Source organism: Oncorhynchus masou, unplaced genomic scaffold, assembly GCF_036934945.1.
Source record: "Oncorhynchus masou masou isolate Uvic2021 unplaced genomic scaffold, UVic_Omas_1.1 unplaced_scaffold_504, whole genome shotgun sequence".
Lineage (NCBI taxonomy): Eukaryota > Metazoa > Chordata > Actinopteri > Salmoniformes > Salmonidae > Oncorhynchus > Oncorhynchus masou.
This window is the reverse complement of record NW_027011440.1, coordinates 135655-155000: the sequence shown is the minus strand read 5'-3', so window position 1 is coordinate 155000 and position 19346 is coordinate 135655. Positions and strand designations below refer to the sequence as shown.

At 48.8% G+C, this 19346-nt stretch overlaps 1 protein-coding gene across 2 annotated transcripts in view; it reads left to right on the top strand.

Annotated features, from left to right (window-relative positions):
• The window catches only part of LOC135535716 (mitotic spindle assembly checkpoint protein MAD1-like), a 113314-nt gene that overhangs the window by 29091 nt on the left and 64877 nt on the right, over positions 1–19346 (top strand). For both annotated transcript variants that reach the window (XM_064962149.1, XM_064962148.1), the window contains exons 13-16: positions 3466–3522; positions 4546–4637; positions 8223–8313; positions 18945–19161. In XM_064962149.1, coding sequence (XP_064818221.1) covers positions 3466–3522; positions 4546–4637; positions 8223–8313; positions 18945–19161 — 457 coding nt within the window. The remainder of the gene's footprint in view (positions 1–3465; positions 3523–4545; positions 4638–8222; positions 8314–18944; positions 19162–19346) is intronic.

Sequence of the window (19346 nt, the reverse complement as noted above, 5' to 3'; positions counted from 1 at the left end):
TTGTCCTTAAGCCATTTTGCCACAACTTTGGAAATATGGTCATTGTCCATTTGAAAGACCCATTTGTGACCAAGCTTTAACTTCCCGACTGATGTCTTGAGATGTTGCTTCAATATATACACATAATTTTCCTTCCTCATGATGCCATCTATTTTGTGAAGTGCACCAGTCCCTCCTAAAGCAAAGCACCCCCACACCATGATGCTGCCACCCCCGTGCTTCAAGGTTGGGATGGTGTTCTTCGGCTTGCAAGCCTCCACCTTTTTCCTCCAAACATAACGATGGTCATTATTTCCAAACAGTTCTATTTTTGTTTCATTAGACCAGAGGACATTTCTCCAAAAAGTATGATATTTAACTGTAGTCTGGCTTTTTTAATGGCGGTTTTGGAGCAGTGGCTTCTTCCTTACTGAACGGCCTTTCAGGTTATGTTGATATAGGACTCGTTTTACTGTGGATATAGATACTTTTGTACCTGTTTCCTCCAACATCTTCACAAGGTCATTTGCTGTTGTTCTGGGATTGATTTGTTCTTTTTCGCACTAAAGTACGTTCATCTCTAGGAGACAGAACGCGTCTCCTTCCTGAGCAGTATGACTGCTGCATGGGCCCATGGTGTTTATACTTGAGTACTATTGTTTGTACAGATGAACGTGGTACTTTCAGGCATTTGGAAATTGCTCCCAAGGATGAACTAGACAAACCAGGGTTTTCTATCATTTTTGTGGTGTGCAATATGACCCCATAGACACTGTGTATTCGACAGAAAAACAACAAACCTCAGATTTCCCACTTCCTGGTTGGATTTTTTCTCAGGTTTTCGTTTGCCATATGAGTTCTGTTATACTCACAGACATCATTCAAACAGTTTTAGAAATGTCAGTGTTTTCTATCCAAATCTACTAATTATATGAGTTATTGGCTGATTTCTTTTGATTTTCCCATGATTTCAAGCAAGGCACTGAGTTTGATGGTAGTCCTTGAAATACATCCACAGGTACACCTCCAATTGACTCAAATTATGTCAATTAGCCTATCAGAAGCATTTAAAGCCATGAAGTCATTTCTTTGAATATTCCAAGCTGTTTAAAAGCACAGTCAACTTAGTGTATGTAAACTTCTGACCCACTGGAATTGTTATACAGTGAATTATAAGTGAAATAATCTGTCTGTAAACAATTGTTGGAAAAATTACTTGTGTCATGCACAAAGTAGATGTCCTAACTGACTTGCCCAAACTATAGTTTGTTAACACAAGACATTTGTGGAGTGGTTGAAAAACGAGTTTTATTGACTCAAACCTAAATGTATGTAAACTTCCCACTTCAACTGTGCATGTATGTGGATTCGGCTATCTCAGCCACACCCGTTGCTGATGGGTAGAAAATTGAGCATACATCCATGCAATCTCCATAGACAAACATTTGCAGTAGAATGGCCTTGCTGAAGAGCTCGGTGACTTTCAACTTGTCATCGTCATAGGATGCCACCTTTCCAACAAGTCGGTTTGGGAAATTTCTGCCCTGCTGGAGCTGCCCTGGGTCAACTTTAAGTGCTGTTATTGTGAAGTGGAAACATCTAGAAGCAACAATGGCTCAGCCGTGAAGTGGAAGGCGACACGACCTCAGCAGAACGGGACCGCAGAGTGCTGAAGTGCAATGCTTGTAAAAAATTGTCTGTCCTCTGTTGCAACACTCACTACCGAGTTCCAAACTGTCCTCTGTTACAACACTCACTACCGAGTTCCAAACTGCCCTCTGTTACAACACTCACTACCGAGTTCCAAACTGCCCTCTGTTACAACACTCACTACCGAGTTCCAAACTGCCCTCTGTTACAACACTCACTACCGAGTTCCAAACTGCCCTCTGTTACAACACTCACTACCGAGTTCCAAACTGCCCTCTGTTACAACACTCACTACCGAGTTCCAAACTGCCCTCTGTTACAACACTCACTACCGAGTTCCAAACTGCCCTCTGTTGCAACACTCACTACCGAGTTCCAAACTGCCCTCTGTTGCAACACTCACTACCGAGTTCCAAACTGCCCTCTGTTACAACACTCACTACCGAGTTCCAAACTGTCCTCTGTTACAACGCTCACTACCGAGTTCCAAACTGCCCTCTGTTACAACACTCACTACCGAGTTCCAAACTGCCCTCTGGAAGCAACATCATCACAATGACAGATATTACACGTTTCTAATTTTGATAGACAGTGGTTTAATTTCAAGCTACAGTGTACTGTTAGCTAGCTAGCTAACATTAGCTGGCTGGTTTCCTAGCTGATGTTATTTTTCGTATCCCGGAGCCGTGTTCATGCAGGGTGGTATCCACGTGATCTGAGCTTCAATGGGTTTCCATGGCCGAGCAGCAGCACACAAGCCTAACATCACCATGCTCAATGACACTCGAGGCTGGAGTGATGTAAAGATCGACGCCACTGGATCAGTGGAAACATGTTCTCTGGAGGGATGAATCACGCTTCACCATCTGGCAGTCAGATGGACTAATCTGGGTTTGGAGGATGCCAGGAGAACGCTACGTGCCCCAATGCAAAGTGCCAACTGTAAAGTTTGGTGGATGATGAATAACGGTCTGTGGCTGTTTACCACGGTTCGGGCCCCTTAGTTCCAGTTTAGGGAAATATTAGCACTACAACATACAATGATATTCTAGACGATTCTGTTTCTTCCAACTTTGTGGCAGTTTGTGGAAGGCCCTTTCCTGTTTCAGCATGACAATGCCCCCGCGCACAAAGCAAAGTCCGTACAGAAATGGTTTGTCGAGATCGGTGTGGAAGAACTTGACTGTCCTGCACAGATCCCTGACTGCGAGCCAGGCCTGGTCTCCCAACATCAGTGCCTGATCTCACTAATGCTCTTGTGGCTGAATGGAAGCAAGTCCCCGCAGCAATGTTCCAACATCTAGTGGGAAAGCCTTCCCAGAAGAGTGGAGGCTGTTATAGCAGCAATGTTCCATCATCTAGTGGAAAACCTTCCCAGAAGAGTGGAGGCTGTTATAGCAGCAATGTTCCATCATCTAGTGGAAAACCTTCCCAGAAGAGTGGAGGCTGTTATAGCAGCAATGTTCCTACATCTAGTGGAAAGCCTTCCCAGAAGAGTGGAGGCTGTTATAGCAGCAATGTTCCATCATCTAGTGGAAAACCTTCCCAGAAGAGTGGAGGCTGTTATAGCAGCAATGTTCCTACATCTAGTGGAAAGCCTTCCCAGAAGAGTGGAGGCTGTTATAGCAGCAATGTTCCTACATCTAGTGGAAAGCCTTCCCAGAAGAGTGGATGCTGCTATTACAGCCATGTTCCATCTTCTAGTGGAAAGCCCTCCAGGAAGAGTGGAGGCTGTTATAGAATATTTGTCTCTCTACCAGTCTTTCTCTCTCTGCGCGCGCACACACACACACACACACCTCTTGTCTAAGTGGTGTTTTTCTCCCTCTTCTGCAGGTTCTGTTGACTAAAGCCCAAGAGGAGGCTGGGGCCCTCAAACTACAAGTACAGACTGTGAGTGTACACACCCACACACACACCCTGTGAAATAAAGCGTGTTTTTCCTAGACAGCGGTCGTTTATAACACACACTTGGCTGTTCCTGTTGCCAGGGCAACGTCACAATTGCCGTGGTGATGGGAAGTGACACGTGTGAAATCATCTCGTCTCGCCACACACACACCCCCTCTTGTCTCTCCACCTTGTGATTACCTCTCTGTCTGAGGAGAGACAGAAGAGGGATGGGAATGAATGAATGTATCATTGTGTGTGTCTGAGTGGTGTTGAATCACGAGCCGCGTCCCTCTTCTCCTCTCTTCCCTTGTTACCCAGACATCTCCTTCATTGATTAGTCTCCATCAGAGGAGAGACAGATGGAGGGGGATGCACCGCTGTGCTGTCTGTTTAGGGAATAGTGGTATAGAGCATTTAGAGAGGGAGGGGGAAGAAGGGAGAGGGGGCCGGAGGGGGAAGAAGGGAGAGGGGGCCGGAGGGAGGGGGGGAGAGGGGCGGGTGGAGGAGGGGGCTGGAGGGAGGGGGGAGAGGGGGATGCACCGCTGTCTGTTTATGGAGGAAGGTGGAAGAAGGGAGAGGGGGCCGGAGGGATGGGGGAAGATCGGGGGGAGAGGGGGCCGGAGGGAGGGGGAAGATCGGGGGAGAGGGGGCCGGAGGGATGGGGGAAGATCGGGGGAGAGGGGGCCGGAGGGAGGGGGCAGAAGGGAGAGGGGGCCGGAGAGCGAAGAAGGGAGAGGGGGCCGGAGGGATGGGGGAAGATCGGGGGAGAGGGGGGCCGGAGGGAGGGGGCAGAAGGGAGAGGGGGCCAGAGGGATGGGGGAAGAGGGGGGGAGATGGGGCAGAAGGGAGAGGGGGCCGGAGGGATGGGGGAAGATCGGGGGGAGAGGGGGCCGGAGGGAGGGGGAAGAAGGGAGAGGGGGCCGGAGGGATGGGGGAAGATCGGAGGGAGAGGGAAGGCATCGGAGTAATTGGGTCTGTTTTTATGTTTGTCTGGGTTACTAAATGTGTGTCTCTGTGTTCTAGATGGAGTTGGAGCTGGAGGTTATGAAGAAGCAGCAAGACTCCGTCGCCGTGGGCATCCCCTTAGCAACGAACGAGGAAGTCAACACACTCCGGTAACTCACACACTTAAAACCAGTAGAGAGGTGAAGTACCATACTATGTGGTTCAGTACTACCATACTGAACCATTTACAGAGAGGAGGAGAGAGTTCAGATGAGTGGAGGGTGAGAGAGAATGGAGTGAGCCCAGGGGCCAGGCGGCTGGCTAGGGAGCCCGGGGGGCCAGGCGGCTGGCTAGGGAGCCCGGGGGGCCAGGCGGCTGGCTAGGGAGCGCGGGGGGCCAGGCGGCTGGCTAGGGAGCGCGGGGGGCCAGGCGGCTGGCTAGGGAGCGCGGGGGGCCAGGCGGCTGGCTAGGGAGCGCGGGGGGCCGGCTAGGGAGCGCGGCCGGCCGGCTAGGGAGCGCGGCCGGCCGGCTAGGGAGCGCGGGGGCCGGGGGGCTAGGGAGCGCGGGGGCCGGCTAGGGAGCGCGGGGGCCGGGGGCTAGGGAGCGCGGCCGGCCGGCTAGGGAGCGCGGCCGGCCGGCTAGGGAGCGCGGGGGGCCGGGGGGCTAGGGAGCGCGGGGGGCCGGGCGGCCGGCTAGGGAGCGCGGGGGGCCGGGCGTCTGGCGTCTGGCTAGGGAGCGCGGGGGGCCAGGCGTCTGGCTAGGGAGCGCGGGGGGCCAGGTGGCTGGGAGAAGAGGGGGGTGAAGAGGAGAGGCTGGGAGAAGAGGTGAGTTAGAGAAGTGGGGGGTGAAGAAGAGGAGGAGAGGGATATGAGGTCCACTGGGAGCGATAGAGGAAGAGATGGAGGTCAGACCGGTATGGAGGGAGAATCAAGTCGTTGATCATGTGATGAAGAGTGAAGGAGACAGGAAGCCTATGGAGGAAGTCCCCCTGACATTGCTATCACACTGGAGATCAACAAAATCAAATCACATTTTATTTGTCACATACACATGGTTAGCAGATGTTAATGCGAGTGTAGCAAGCTCCCTCAACTACTACACACAGAACGTTAGAACACTAAATTATAGAACAGTGGAACGTTAAAACTATTCACAGGTTGTCACTCTGTGGCGTCATGCCGTCGCTATGAACGTTGCCGAGGTGACGTCACAGCGCTGACCTAAAGTCACTCTGTGGCGTCATGCCGTCGCTATGAAGAGCCTGGAAATACCATCCCACTGCTGAAGTAGGTTCATGTTTAGGAGGAAACAACTCTGCCGGCATTGTCATTTTGTCAAATTGACTTTAGACAGATGGTACTGTTGTCGTTAGAGACGCTGACATTATGCTGCATCTGATGTCTGTGACATCATAACGACGACCAGAGGTTTTCCTACTAATGAGGTGGCTCCTTCAGAATGGGCTTGTGTTGAATGGGTCTCCTTCAGAATGGGCTTGTATTGAATGGGTCTCCTTCAGAATGGGCTTGTATTGAATGGGTCTCCTACAGAATGGGGTTGTGTTGAATGTGGCTCCTTCAGAATGGGGTTGTATTGAATGGGGTTGTATTGAATGGGGTTGTATTGAATGGGGTTGTGTTGAATGGGGTTGTGTTGAATGGGTCTCCTTCAGAATGGGCTTGTGTTGAATGGGGTTGTATTGAATGGGTCTCCTTCAGAATGGGGTTGTGTTGAATGTGTCTCCTTCAGAATGGGCTTGTATTGAATGGGGTTGTATTGAATGTGTCTCCTTCAGAATGGGCTTGTATTGAATGGGCTTGTATTGAATGTGTCTCCTTCAGAATGGGGTTGTATTGAATGTGTCTCCTTCAGAATGGGGTTGTATTGAATGTGTCTCCTTCAGAATGGGCTTGTATTGAATGTGTCTCCTTCAGAATGGGCTTGTATTGAATGTTTCTCCTTCAGAATGGGCTTGTATTGAATGTGTCTCCTTCAGAATGGGCTTGTATTGAATGTGTCTCCTTCAGAATGGGCTTGTATTGAATGTGTCTCCTTCAGAATGGGCTTGTATTGAATGTGTCTCCTTCAGAATGGGCTTGTGTTGAATGTGTCTCCTTCAGAATGGGCTTGTATTGAATGGGTCTCCTTCAGAATGTGGTTGTGTTGAATGGGGTTGTGTTGAATGGGTCTCCTTCAGAATGTGGTTGTGTTGAATGGGGTTGTGTTGAATGGGTCTCCTTCAGAATGGGGTTGTATTGAATGTGTCTCCTTCAGAATGGGCTTGTGTTAAATGGGTCTCCTTCAGAATGGGGTTGTGTTGAATGGGTCTCCTTCAGAATGGGGTTGTATTGAATGGGTCTCCTTCAGAATGGGCTTGTATTGAATGGGTCTCCTTCAGAATGGGCTTGTATTGAATGGGTCTCCTTCAGAATGTGGTTGTGTTGAATGGGTCTCCTTCAGAATGGGGTTGTGTTGAATGGGTCTCCTTCAGAATGGGCTTGTGTTGAATGGGGTTGTGTTGAATGGGTCTCCTTCAGAATGGGGTTGTGTTGAATGGGTCTCCTTCAGAATGGGGTTGTGTTGAATGGGTCTCCTTCAGAATGGGCTTGTGTTGAATGGGGTTGTGTTGAATGGGTCTCCTTCAGAATGGGGTTGTATTGAATGGGTCTCCTTCAGAATGGGGTTGTGTTGAATGGGTCTCCTTCAGAATGGGGTTGTGTTGAATGGGTCTCCTTCAGAATGGGGTTGTGTTGAATGGGTCTCCTTCAGAATGGGGTTGTGTTGAATGGGTCTCCTTCAGAATGGGCTTGTGTTGAATGGGTCTCCTTCAGAATGGGCTTGTGTTGAATGGGGTTGTGTTGAATGTGTCTCCTTCAGAATGGGGTTGTGTTGAATGTGCCTCCTTCAGAATGGACTTGTATTTAATGTGTCTCCTTCAGAATGGACTTATTTAATGTGTCTCCTTCAGATTGGGGTTGTGTTGCTAAACCACTATACTTTACTTTCGGAGAAATCTTCATCAGCGTTAACTGACTTTGTATTGAGATGCTCAGTCGGGCATCAGTCCAAAACAAACGTTCAAAACAATATCGTCAGTTAACATGTAACCCATGAATAGAACACCAAACGTTAGAACATAGAACTATGGAACACAGAACTGTAGAATATAGAACTATGGAACACAGAACTGTAGAATATAGAACTATGGAACACAGAACTGTAGAATATAGAACTATGTAATACAGAACTGTAGAATATAGAACTATGTAATACAGAACTGTAGAATATAGAACTATGGAACACAGAACTGTTGAATATAGAACTATGGAATACAGAACTGTAGAATATAGAACTATGGAACACAGAACTGAGGAGTGAAGAACATTAGAATGTATGAAGCGATCTTGGTGCTTTATCTCGTTATCTTGTAGGGTTATTAAATTACTATTAGATGGTGTTCATGTCGTCATGACGATGATATGTTTACATCACAATGGCCTGACACACACCTGCTTTCCACTTCCACTTACCTACCCCATGTAGACTACACACACACACACACTTTACCATCAATTACACAGGTTGTGATTAGTGTCTCTGTTTCACTACAGTCTGGATATCAAAACAAACATTCAGTTCATTAATGGAGAGGAGAGACGCACACCGCTTCATTACACTCAGAATCATGATCGCTATTGAGCTCATTCATCTAAGGAGTGTGTGTGTGTGTGTGTGTGTGTGTGTTGTGTCGGCAGGCTGAAGATTGAGGAGTTGGAGGGAGAGCGACAACGTCTGGAAGAACAGAACAATGTTCTAGAGCTGAGGCTGGAGAGACACAACTTACAGGTACACAGTCGTGTGTGTGAGGACTGGACATCCAGGGCTGCTCTCTGGCTGGGAGGTTCTGGTAACTCACCTGTCAATCATCCATGTCAGGGCTGCTCTCTGGCCTGGGAGGTTCTACTCACCTGTCAATCATCCATGTCAGGGCTGCTCTCTGGCCTGGGAGGTTCTACTCACCTGTCAATCATCCATGTCAGGGCTGCTCTCTGCCTGGGAGGTTCTACTCACCTGTCAATCATCCATGTCAGGGCTGCTCTCTGCCTGGGAGGTTCTACTCACTTGTCAATCATCCATGTCAGGGCTGCTCTCTGGCCTGGAAGGTTCTGGTAACTCACCTGTCACTCATCCACGTCAGCTTCAGCCAGTATAATAATAATAATAATAATAATAATAATAATAATAATAATAATAATAATAATGGATGAGAAAACCGCTGCTCCCTGGTAGTTGGCTATGTAGATGATCAGGCTAGTTTGAGCTGAAGAATAATAATCTGTCAAACAACTTGATACTCAGAGGGGGCAGCACTTCCTGTGCCTCTGTCACTTCCTGTAGCAGCACTGAGCCTCTAACGTCACTTCCTGTAGCAGCACTGAACCTCTAACGTCACTTCCTGTAGTAGCTCAAACTGCACATGCCATGTTTCACTTCCTGTAGTAGCTCAAACTGCACATGCCATGTTTCACTTCCTGTAGTAGCTCAAACTGCACATGCCATGGTTCACTTCCTGTAGTAGCTCAAACTGCACATGCCATGGTTCACTTCCTGTAGTAGCTCAAACTGCACATGCCATGGTTCACTTCCTGTAGTAGCTCAAACTGCACATGCCATGGTTCACTTCCTGTAGTAGCTCAAACTGCACATGCCATGGTTCACTTCCTGTAGTAGCTCAAACTGCACATGCCATGGTTCACTTCCTGTAGTAGCTCAAACTGCACATGCCATGGTTCACTTCCTGTAGTAGCTCAAACTGCACATGCCATGGTTCACTTCCTGTAGTAGCTCAAACTGCACATGCCATGGTTCACTTCCTGTAGTAGCTCAAACTGCACATGCCATGGTTCACTTCCTGTAGTAGCTCAAACTGCACATGCCATGGTTCACTTCCTGTAGTAGCTCAAACTGCACATGCCATGGTTCACTTCCTGTAGTAGCTCAAACTGCACATGCCATGGTTCACTTCCTGTAGTAGCTCAAACTGCACATGCCATGGTTCACTTCCTGTAGTAGCTCAAACTGCGCATGCCATGTTTCACTTCCTGGAGTAGCTCAAACTGCGCATGCCATGTTTCACTTCCTGGAGTAGCTCAAACTGCACATGCCATGTTTCACTTCCTGAAGTAGCTCAAACTGCACATGCCATGTTTCACTTCCTGTAGTAGCTCAAACTGCGCATGCCATGTTTCACTTCCTGGAGTAGCTCAAACTGCACATGCCATGTTTCACTTCCTGGAGTAGCTCAAACTGCACAGGCCATGTTTCACTTCCTGGAGTAGCTCAAACTGCGCATGCCATGTTTCACTTCCTGTAGTAGCTCAAACTGCACATGCCATGTTTCACTTCCTGTAGTAGCTCAAACTGCACAGGCCATGTTTCACTTCCTGTAGTAGCTCAAACTGCGCATGCCATGTTTCACTTCCTGGAGTAGCTCAAACTGCACAGGCCATGTTTCACTTCCTGGAGTAGCTCAAACTGCACAGGCCATGTTTCACTTCCTGTAGTAGCTCAAACTGCACAGGCCATGTTTCACTTCCTGGAGTAGCTCAAACTGCACATGCCATGTTTCACTTCCTGTAGTAGCTCAAACTGCACAGGCCATGTTTCACTTCCTGTAGTAGCTCAAACTGCACAGGCCATGTTTCACTTCCTGTAGTAGCTCAAACTGCACATGCCATGTTTCACTTCCTGTAGTAGCTCAAACTGCACAGGCCATGTTTCACTTCCTGTAGTAGCTCAAACTGCGCATGCCATGTTTCACTTCCTGGAGTAGCTCAAACTGCGCATGCCATGTTTCACTTCCTGTAGTAGCTCAAACTGCGCAGGCCATGTTTCACTTCCTGTAGTAGCTCAAACTGCGCATGCCATGTTTCACTTCCTGTAGTAGCTCAAACTGCACAGGCCATGTTTCACTTCCTGTAGTAGCTCAAACTGCACAGGCCATGTTTCACTTCCTGTAGTAGCTCAAACTGCACAGGCCATGTTTCACTTCCTGTAGTAGCTCAAACTGCACAGGTCATGTTTCACTTCCTGTAGTAGCTCAAACTGCACAGGCCATGTTTCACTTCCTGTAGTAGCTCAAACTGCACAGGCCATGTTTCACTTCCTGTAGTAGCTCAAACTGCGCATGCCATGTTTCACTTCCTGTAGTAGCTCAAACTGCACAGGCCATGTTTCTAAAACCTCCGTATAACAAGATGGCGACATGCTGAAATGACACATCCTGATCTTCAAATGCGCCGCTGAGACTTCACATAGGAAACAATGGGGTGACGCCATTGAGTAAAATACAATGTGATTGGTCACATACACACGGTTAGCAGATGTTATTGGTCACATTAACACGGTTAGCAGATGTTATTGGGTTACACTAGTTCATTTAGCAGGTTCTGACCCGGCTGTTTGGCTGTGGGCGACACTAGTTCATTTAGCAGGTTCTGACCCGGCCGTATGGCTGTGGGTTACACTAGTTCATTTAGCAGGTTCTGACCCGGCCATATGGCTGTGGGCGACACTAGTTCATTTAGCAGGTTCTGACCCGGCTGTTTGGCTGTGGGCGACACTAGTTCATTTAGCAGGTTCTGACCCGGCCGTATGGCTGTGGGTTACACTAGTTCATTTAGCAGGTTCTGACCCGGCCATATGGCTGTGGGCGACACTAGTTCATTCAGCAGGTTCTGACCCGGCCGTTTGGCTGTGGGTTACACTAGTTCATTTAGCAGGTTCTGACCCGGCCGTATGGCTGTGGGCGACACTAGTTCATTTAGCAGGTTCTGACCCGGCCGTATGGCTGTGGGCGACACTAGTTCATTTAGCAGGTTCTGACCCGGCCGTATGGCTGTGGGTTACACTAGTTCATTTAGCAGGTTCTGACCCGGCTGTTTGGCTGTGGGCGACACTAGTTCATTTAGCAGGTTCTGACCCGGCCGTATGGCTGTGGGTTACACTAGTTCATTTAGCAGGTTCTGACCCGGCCATATGGCTGTGGGCGACACTAGTTCATTCAGCAGGTTCTGACCCGGCCGTTTGGCTGTGGGCGACACTAGTTCATTTAGCAGGTTCTGACCCGGCCGTATGGCTGTGGGCGACACTAGTTCATTCAGCAGGTTCTGACCCGGCCATATGGCTGTGGGTTACACTAGTTCATTTAGCAGGTTCTGACCCGGCCGTATGGCTGTGGGTTACACTAGTTCATTTAGCAGGTTCTGACCCGGCCGTTTGGCTGTGGGTTACACTAGTTCATTTAGCAGGTTCTGACCCGGCTGTATGGCTGTGGGCTATGAGCGACACTAGTTCATTTAGCAGGTTCTGACCCGGCCGTTTGGCTGTGGGTTACACTAGTTCATTTAGCAGGTTCTGACCCGGCTGTTTGGCTGTGGGCTATGAGCGACACTAGTTCATTTAGCAGGTTCTGACCCGGCCGTTTGGCTGTGGGTTACACTAGTTCATTTAGCAGGTTCTGACCCGGCTGTTTGGCTGTGGGCTATGAGCGACACTAGTTCATGTGTGGCAGTCAATATTTCCACAGAATTTTAAGTACATCTACTGTCCTCAATAGTACAACATTTGACCTATTCTGTGCAAATAATATACGTGACATTTAGTGTTGACGTAGAATGGACTTTTATCATGCACCCGTCTTGCACTTAAATAGCAAAATGGAGGACGCTTTTCCCCGTGGTTCATCTTCATGCCGGCCAGGTAGACTATACTCCTGTTTTAAAGAGAAGCAATGTGCTTAATATTAGGAAAGTTTATAAATATAATAGGCCTAGCCTATAGAAAGCTGATGGGATCCTCCTCTTTTTAATAGAGGCCATCACTCTTGTTTTCTCACGCAGTTACATAGCCTATAGAAATGTTGCGCAACATGAGCTCATGGGCTCTCATGAAGTGTTTTGATGAGATGTTTTAATACGTTTACACTGATGTCAGAGTGATTTAAAGGGACGATACAGTGCCGAGTACCAGGCAGTGAGTTTGGTGGGTTACTAATGACCATCAGTAGCATCAGAGAAGCCTAATTGTCGTGTCTAAACGGTCACGTGGAATTTGACTGTCTTCCTGACGAGTGACCTCTGGTCTGGTGGTATTACCGTCACCTTGACAACGGTAATATGGTCACCATAACAGCCCTAGTTTCAACCCAACTCATCCTCTCTCTGTGTGTGTGTGTGTGTGTGGATCTTAATAGAATCAGTCCTACTGTTGTCCCAGTCCTGATGGTCCCTAAAGCCACACAGAGATTAGATTCCCTATTCCACAGCAGTGATGGGACACTATCACCTGGAGAGCGTTTTAAATCAGACTGCTAGTTTAGAGTCTGTCTGCATGTCTGGAGGACCTGTCTGGGGTAGACATGAAGGGTCACTTTTTTCTGTCACTTTCTCTCTGTCACACACACACACACACACGCACTTCCTGTCCCTGTGTGTTCTGGTCACACACACACTTCCTGTCCCTGTGTGTTCTTGTCACACACGCACACTTCCTGTCCCTGTGTGTTCTGGTCACACACACACTTCCTGTCCCTGTGTGTTCTGGTCACACACGCACACTTCCTGTCCCTGTGTGTTCTGGTCACACACGCACACTTCATGTCCCTGTGTGTTCTGGTCACACACGCACACTTCATGTCCCTGTGCATTCTGGTCACACACGCACACTTCCTGTCCCTGTGCGTTCTGGTCACACACGCACACTTCCTGTCCCTGTGCGTTCTGGTCACACACGCACACTTCCTGTCCCTGTGCGTTCTGGTCACACACGCACACTTCCTGTCCCTGTGCGTTCTGGTCACACACGCACACTTCCTGTCCCTGTGCGTTCTGGTCACACACGCACACTTCCTGTCCCTGTGCGTTCTGGTCACACACACACACACACTTCCTGTCCCTGTGCGTTCTGGTCACACACACACACACACTTCCTGTCCCTGTGCGTTCTGGTCACACACGCACACTTCCTGTCCCTGTGCGTTCTGGTCACACACACGCACACTTCCTGTGCGTTCTGGTCACACACACACACTTCCTGTCTCTGTGCGTTCTGGTCACACACACACACTTCCTGTCCCTGTGCGTTCTGGTCTAATTGTCAGATCTTTCTGGCCTCAGGTTCCAAACCCTATTCTAACAGTGACTGTGAACTCCACTGTTCCTCTCTCTGCTCCTCATTAAAAGAGAAGATGGACTTCCTCTCTACTTATTGAGATCACTAATGACACTATAGGAGACTGGGTTTTCCTTTCCTCTTTAAAGATAGCAAGACACACACACACACACACACACACACTGAGACACAAACACACTTATCCCGACACACTCAGAGACACACAGTCAACCACACATCCTTCCATTTGTCCAATTTGTTTCGGGATATGTTCTAAAGCAGGATGTTACCATTCTTTACTAAAATGTTACCACCCCTTACTAAAATGTTACCACCCCTTACTAAAATGTTACCACCCCTTACTAAAATGTTACCACCCCTTACTAAAATGTTACCACCCCTTACTAAAATGTTACCACCCCTTACTAAAATGTTACCACCCCTTACTAAAATGTTACCACCCCTTACTAAAATGTTACCACCCTTTTACTAAAATGTTATCAAGCCTTACTAAAATGTTACCACCCTTTACTAAAATGTTACCACCCCTTACTAAAATGTTACCACGCTTTACTAAAATGTTACCACCCCTTACTAAAATGTTACCACCCCTTACTAAAATGTTACCACCCCTTACTAAAATGTTACCACCCTTTACTAAAATGTTACCACCCCTTACTAAAATGTTACCACCCTTTTACTAAAATGTTATCGAGCCTTACTAAAATGTTACCACCCTTTTACTAAAATGTTATCGAGCCTTACTAAAATGTTACCACCCCTTACTAAAATGTTACCACCCTTTTACTAAAATGTTATCGAGCCTTACTAAAATGTTACCACCCTTTACTAAAATGTTACCACCCTTTTACTAAAATGTTACCACCCTTTACTAAAATGTTACCACCCCTTACTAAAATGTTACCAAGCCTCACTAAAATGTTACCAAGCCTTACTAAAATGTTACCACCCCTTACTAAAATGTTACCACCCCTTACTAAAATGTTACCACCCCTTACTAAAATGTTACCACCCTTTACTAAAATGTTACCAAGCCTTACTAAAATGTTACCATTCTTTACTAAAATGTTACCACACCTTACCAGATAACAGCCCTCTCCTCTACACCCCACTGAACTGGTACTAGATAACAGCCCTCTCCTCTACACCCCACTGAACTGGTACTAGATAACAGCCCTCTCCTCTCCTCTACACCCCACTGAACTGGTACTAGATAACAACCCTCTCCTCTCCTCTACACCCCACTGAACTGGTACTAGATAACAGCCCTCTCCTCTCCTCCACCCCACTGAACTGGTACTAGATAACAGCCCTCTCCTCTACACCCCACTGAACTGGTACTAGATAACAGCCCTCTCCTCTACACCCCACTGAACTGGTACTAGATAACAGCCCTCTCCTCTACACCCCACTGAACTGGTACTAGATAACAGCCCTCTCCTCTACACCCCACTGAACTGGTACTAGATAACAGCCCTCTCCTCTACACCCCACTGAACTGGTACTAGATAACAGGCCTCTCCTCTACACCCCTCTGAACTGGTACTAGATAACAGGCCTCTCCTCTACACCCCACTGAACTGGTACTAGATAACAGCCCTCTCCTCTACACCACTGAACTGGTACCAGATAACAGGCCTCTCCTCTACACCCCACTGAACTGGTACTAGATAACAGCCCTCTCCTCTACACCCCACTGAACTGGTACTAGATAACAACCCTCTCCTCTACACCCCTCTGAACTGGTACTAGATAACAACCCTCTCCTCTCCTCTACACCCCTCTGAACTGGTACTAGATAACAGCCCTCTCCTCTACACCCCACTGAACTGATACTAGATAACAACCCTCTCCTCTCCTCTACACCCCTCTGAACTGGTACTAGATAACAGGCCTCTCCTCTACACCCCACTGAACTGGTACTAGATAACAGCCCTCTCCTCTCCTCTACACCCCACTGAACTGGTACTAGATAACAGCCCTCTCCTCTCCACCCCTCTGAACTGGTACTAGATAACAGGCCTCTCCTCTCCTCTCCACCCCTCTGAACTGGTACCAGATAACAGCCCTCTCCTCTACACCCCACTGAACTGGTACTAGATAACAGCCCTCTCCTCTACACCCCACTGAACTGGTACTAGATAACAGCCCTCTCCTCTACACCCCACTGAACTGGTACTAGATAACAGCCCTCTCCTCTACACCCCACTGAACTGGTACTAGATAACAGCCCTCTCCTCTCCTCTACACCCCACTGAACTGGTACTAGATAACAGCCCTCTCCTCTCCTCTACACCCCTCTGAACTGGTACTAGATAACAGCCCTCTCCTCTCCTCTACACCCCACTGAACTGGTACTAGATAACAGCCCTCTCCTCTACACCCCACTGAACTGGTACTAGATAACAGGCCTCTCCTCTACACCCCTCTGAACTGGTACTAGATAACAGCCCTCTCCTCTACACCCCACTGAACTGGTACTAGATAACAGCCCTCTCCTCTCCTCTCCACCCCACTGAACTGGTACTAGATAACAGCCCTCTCCTCTCCTCTACACCCCTCTGAACTGGTACTAGATAACAGCCCTCTCCTCTCCTCTCCACCCCACTGAACTGGTACTAGATAACAGCCCTCTCCTCTCCTCTACACCCCTCTGAACTGGTACCAGATAACAGCCCTCTCCTCTCCTCTACACCCCTCTGAACTGGTACTAGATAACAGCCCTCTCCTCTCCTCTACACCCCACTGAACTGGTACTAGATAACAGCCCTCTCCTCTACACCCCACTGAACTGGTACTAGATAACAGCCCTCTCCTCTCCTCTACACCCCACTGAACTGGTACTAGATAACAGGCCTCTCCTCTCCTCTACACCCCTCTGAACTGGTACCAGATAACAGCCCTCTCCTCTCCTCTACACCCCACTGAACTGGTACTAGATAACAGCCCTCTCCTCTACACCCCACTGAACTGGTACTAGATAACAGCCCTCTCCTCTCCTCTACACCCCTCTGAACTGGTACTAGATAACAGCCCTCTCCTCTACACCCCACTGAACTGGTACTAGATAACAGCCCTCTCCTCTCCTCTACACCCCTCTGAACTGGTACTAGATAACAGCCCTCTCCTCTCCTCTACACCCCACTGAACTGGTACTAGATAACAGCCCTCTCCTCTCCTCTACACCCCACTGAACTGGTACTAGATAACAGGCCTCTCCTCTACACCCCACTGAACTGGTACTAGATAACAGCCCTCTCCTCTACACCCCACTGAACTGGTACTAGATAACAGCCCTCTCCTCTACACCCCACTGAACTGGTACTAGATAACAGCCCTCTCCTCTCCTCCACCCCACTGAACTGGTACTAGATAACAGGCCTCTCCTCTACACCCCACTGAACTGGTACTAGATAACAGCCCTCTCCTCTACACCCCACTGAACTGGTACTAGATAACAGCCCTCTCCTCTCCTCTACACCCCACTGAACTGGTACTAGATAACAGCCCTCTCCTCTACACCCCTCTGAACTGGTACTAGATAACAGCCCTCTCCTCTCCTCTACACCCCACTGAACTGGTACTAGATAACAGCCCTCTCCTCTACACCCCTCTGAACTGGTACTAGATAACAGCCCTCTCCTCTCCTCTACACCCCACTGAACTGGTACTAGATAACAGCCCTCTCCTCTACACCCCACTGAACTGGTACTAGATAACAGGCCTCTCCTCTACACCCCACTGAACTGGTACTAGATAACAGCCCTCTCCTCTACACCCCACTGAACTGGTACTAGATAACAGCCCTCTCCTCTACACCCCACTGAACTGGTACTAGATAACAGCCCTCTCCTCTCCTCTACACCCCACTGAACTGGTACTAGATAACAGCCCTCTCCTCTACACCCCACTGAACTGGTACTAGATAACAGGCCTCTCCTCTACACCCCACTGAACTGGTACTAGATAACAGCCCTCTCCTCTACACCCCACTGAACTGGTACTAGATAACAGCCCTCTCCTCTACACCCCACTGAACTGGTACTAGATAACAGCCCTCTCCTCTACACCCCACTGAACTGGTACTAGATAACAGCCCTCTCCTCTCCTCTACACCCCACTGAACTGGTACTAGATAACAGCCCTCTCCTCTACACCCCACTGAACTGGTACTAGATAACAGCCCTCTCCTCTACACCCCACTGAACTGGTACTAGATAACAGCCCTCTCCTCTCCTCTACACCCCACTGAACTGGTACTAGATAACAGCCCTCTCCTCTACACCCCACTGAACTGGTACTAGATAACAGCCCTCTCCTCTCGTCTACACCCCACTGAACTGGTACTAGATAACAGCCCTCTCCTCTACACCCCACTGAACTGGTACTAGATAACAGCCCTCTCCTCTACACCCCACTGAACTGGTACTAGATAACAGCCCTCTCCTCTACACCCCACTGAACTGGTACTAGATAACAGCCCTCTCCTCTCCTCTACACCCCACTGAACTGGTACTAGATAACAGCCCTCTCCTCTACACCCCACTGAACTGGTACTAGATAACAGCCCTCTCCTCTACACCCCACTGAACTGGTACTAGATAACAACCCTCTCCTCTCCTCTACACCCCACTGAACTGGTACTAGATAACAGCCCTCTCCTCTACATGGAGATCTCTTACTGTCCCGTGGTGTGATAGAGATCTCTTACTGTCCCGTGGTGTGATGGAGATCTCTTACTGTCCCGTGGTGTGATGGAGATCTCTGAGATCTCTGACTGTCCCGTGGTGTGATAGAGATCTCTTACTGTCCCGTGGTGTGATGGAGATCTCTTACTGTCCCGTGGTGTGATGGAGATCTCTGAGATCTCTGACTGTCCCGTGGTGTGATGGAGATCTCTGAGATCTCTGACTGTCCCGTGGTGTGATGGAGATCTCTGAGATCTCTGACTGTCCCGTGGTGTGATAGAGATCTCTTACTGTCCCGTGGTGTGATGGAGATCTCTGACTGTCCCGTGGTGTGATGGAGATCTCTGACTGTCCCGTGGTGTGATGGAGATCTCTTACTGTCCCGTGGTGTGATAGAGATCTCTGACTGTCCCGTGGTGTGATGGAGATCTCTGACTTTCACGTGGAATTGTCATGAAAATGAATGTAAAATGATGACCAGTGTCCTGGTAAGATTCAGTTCTGGTGTGTTTCTAAAGCATGTCTCTCTCTCTTCCCGCCTCTCTCTCTCTCTCTTCCCGTCTCTCTCTCTCTTCCCGTCTCTCTCTCTCTCTCCAGGGAGACTACAATCCGGTCAAAACCAAAGTCCTCCACTTCAGTCTGAACCCTACGAGCATGGCCAAACAGCAGCGTGTGGAGGAAGTGGAGGCGCTGAGGGCAGAAGTGGAGTGTTTGAGGGAACGCCTCCGCTCACTGCAGACAGGGGGCGCTGTCTCTCTTGCTGCTGCTGCAGGAGAGACCAGCCTCAGTCTGCCTCCCTCACAGGAGGTCCTGGGTGAGAGGAAACACACAGCTCACTGACAGCTTTTCACTGGTGACGGGCTGCTCTCTCCTTGAGGGTTTATGCAGAAACAAAACATTATTGATACCGGAGAACTGGCAAGCCTCTACTTCAGGCTCTCGACCTTCTTCCTCTTTCTCGACCTTCATCTTTGTCGGCCTCTCTCTCTCTTTCTGCCG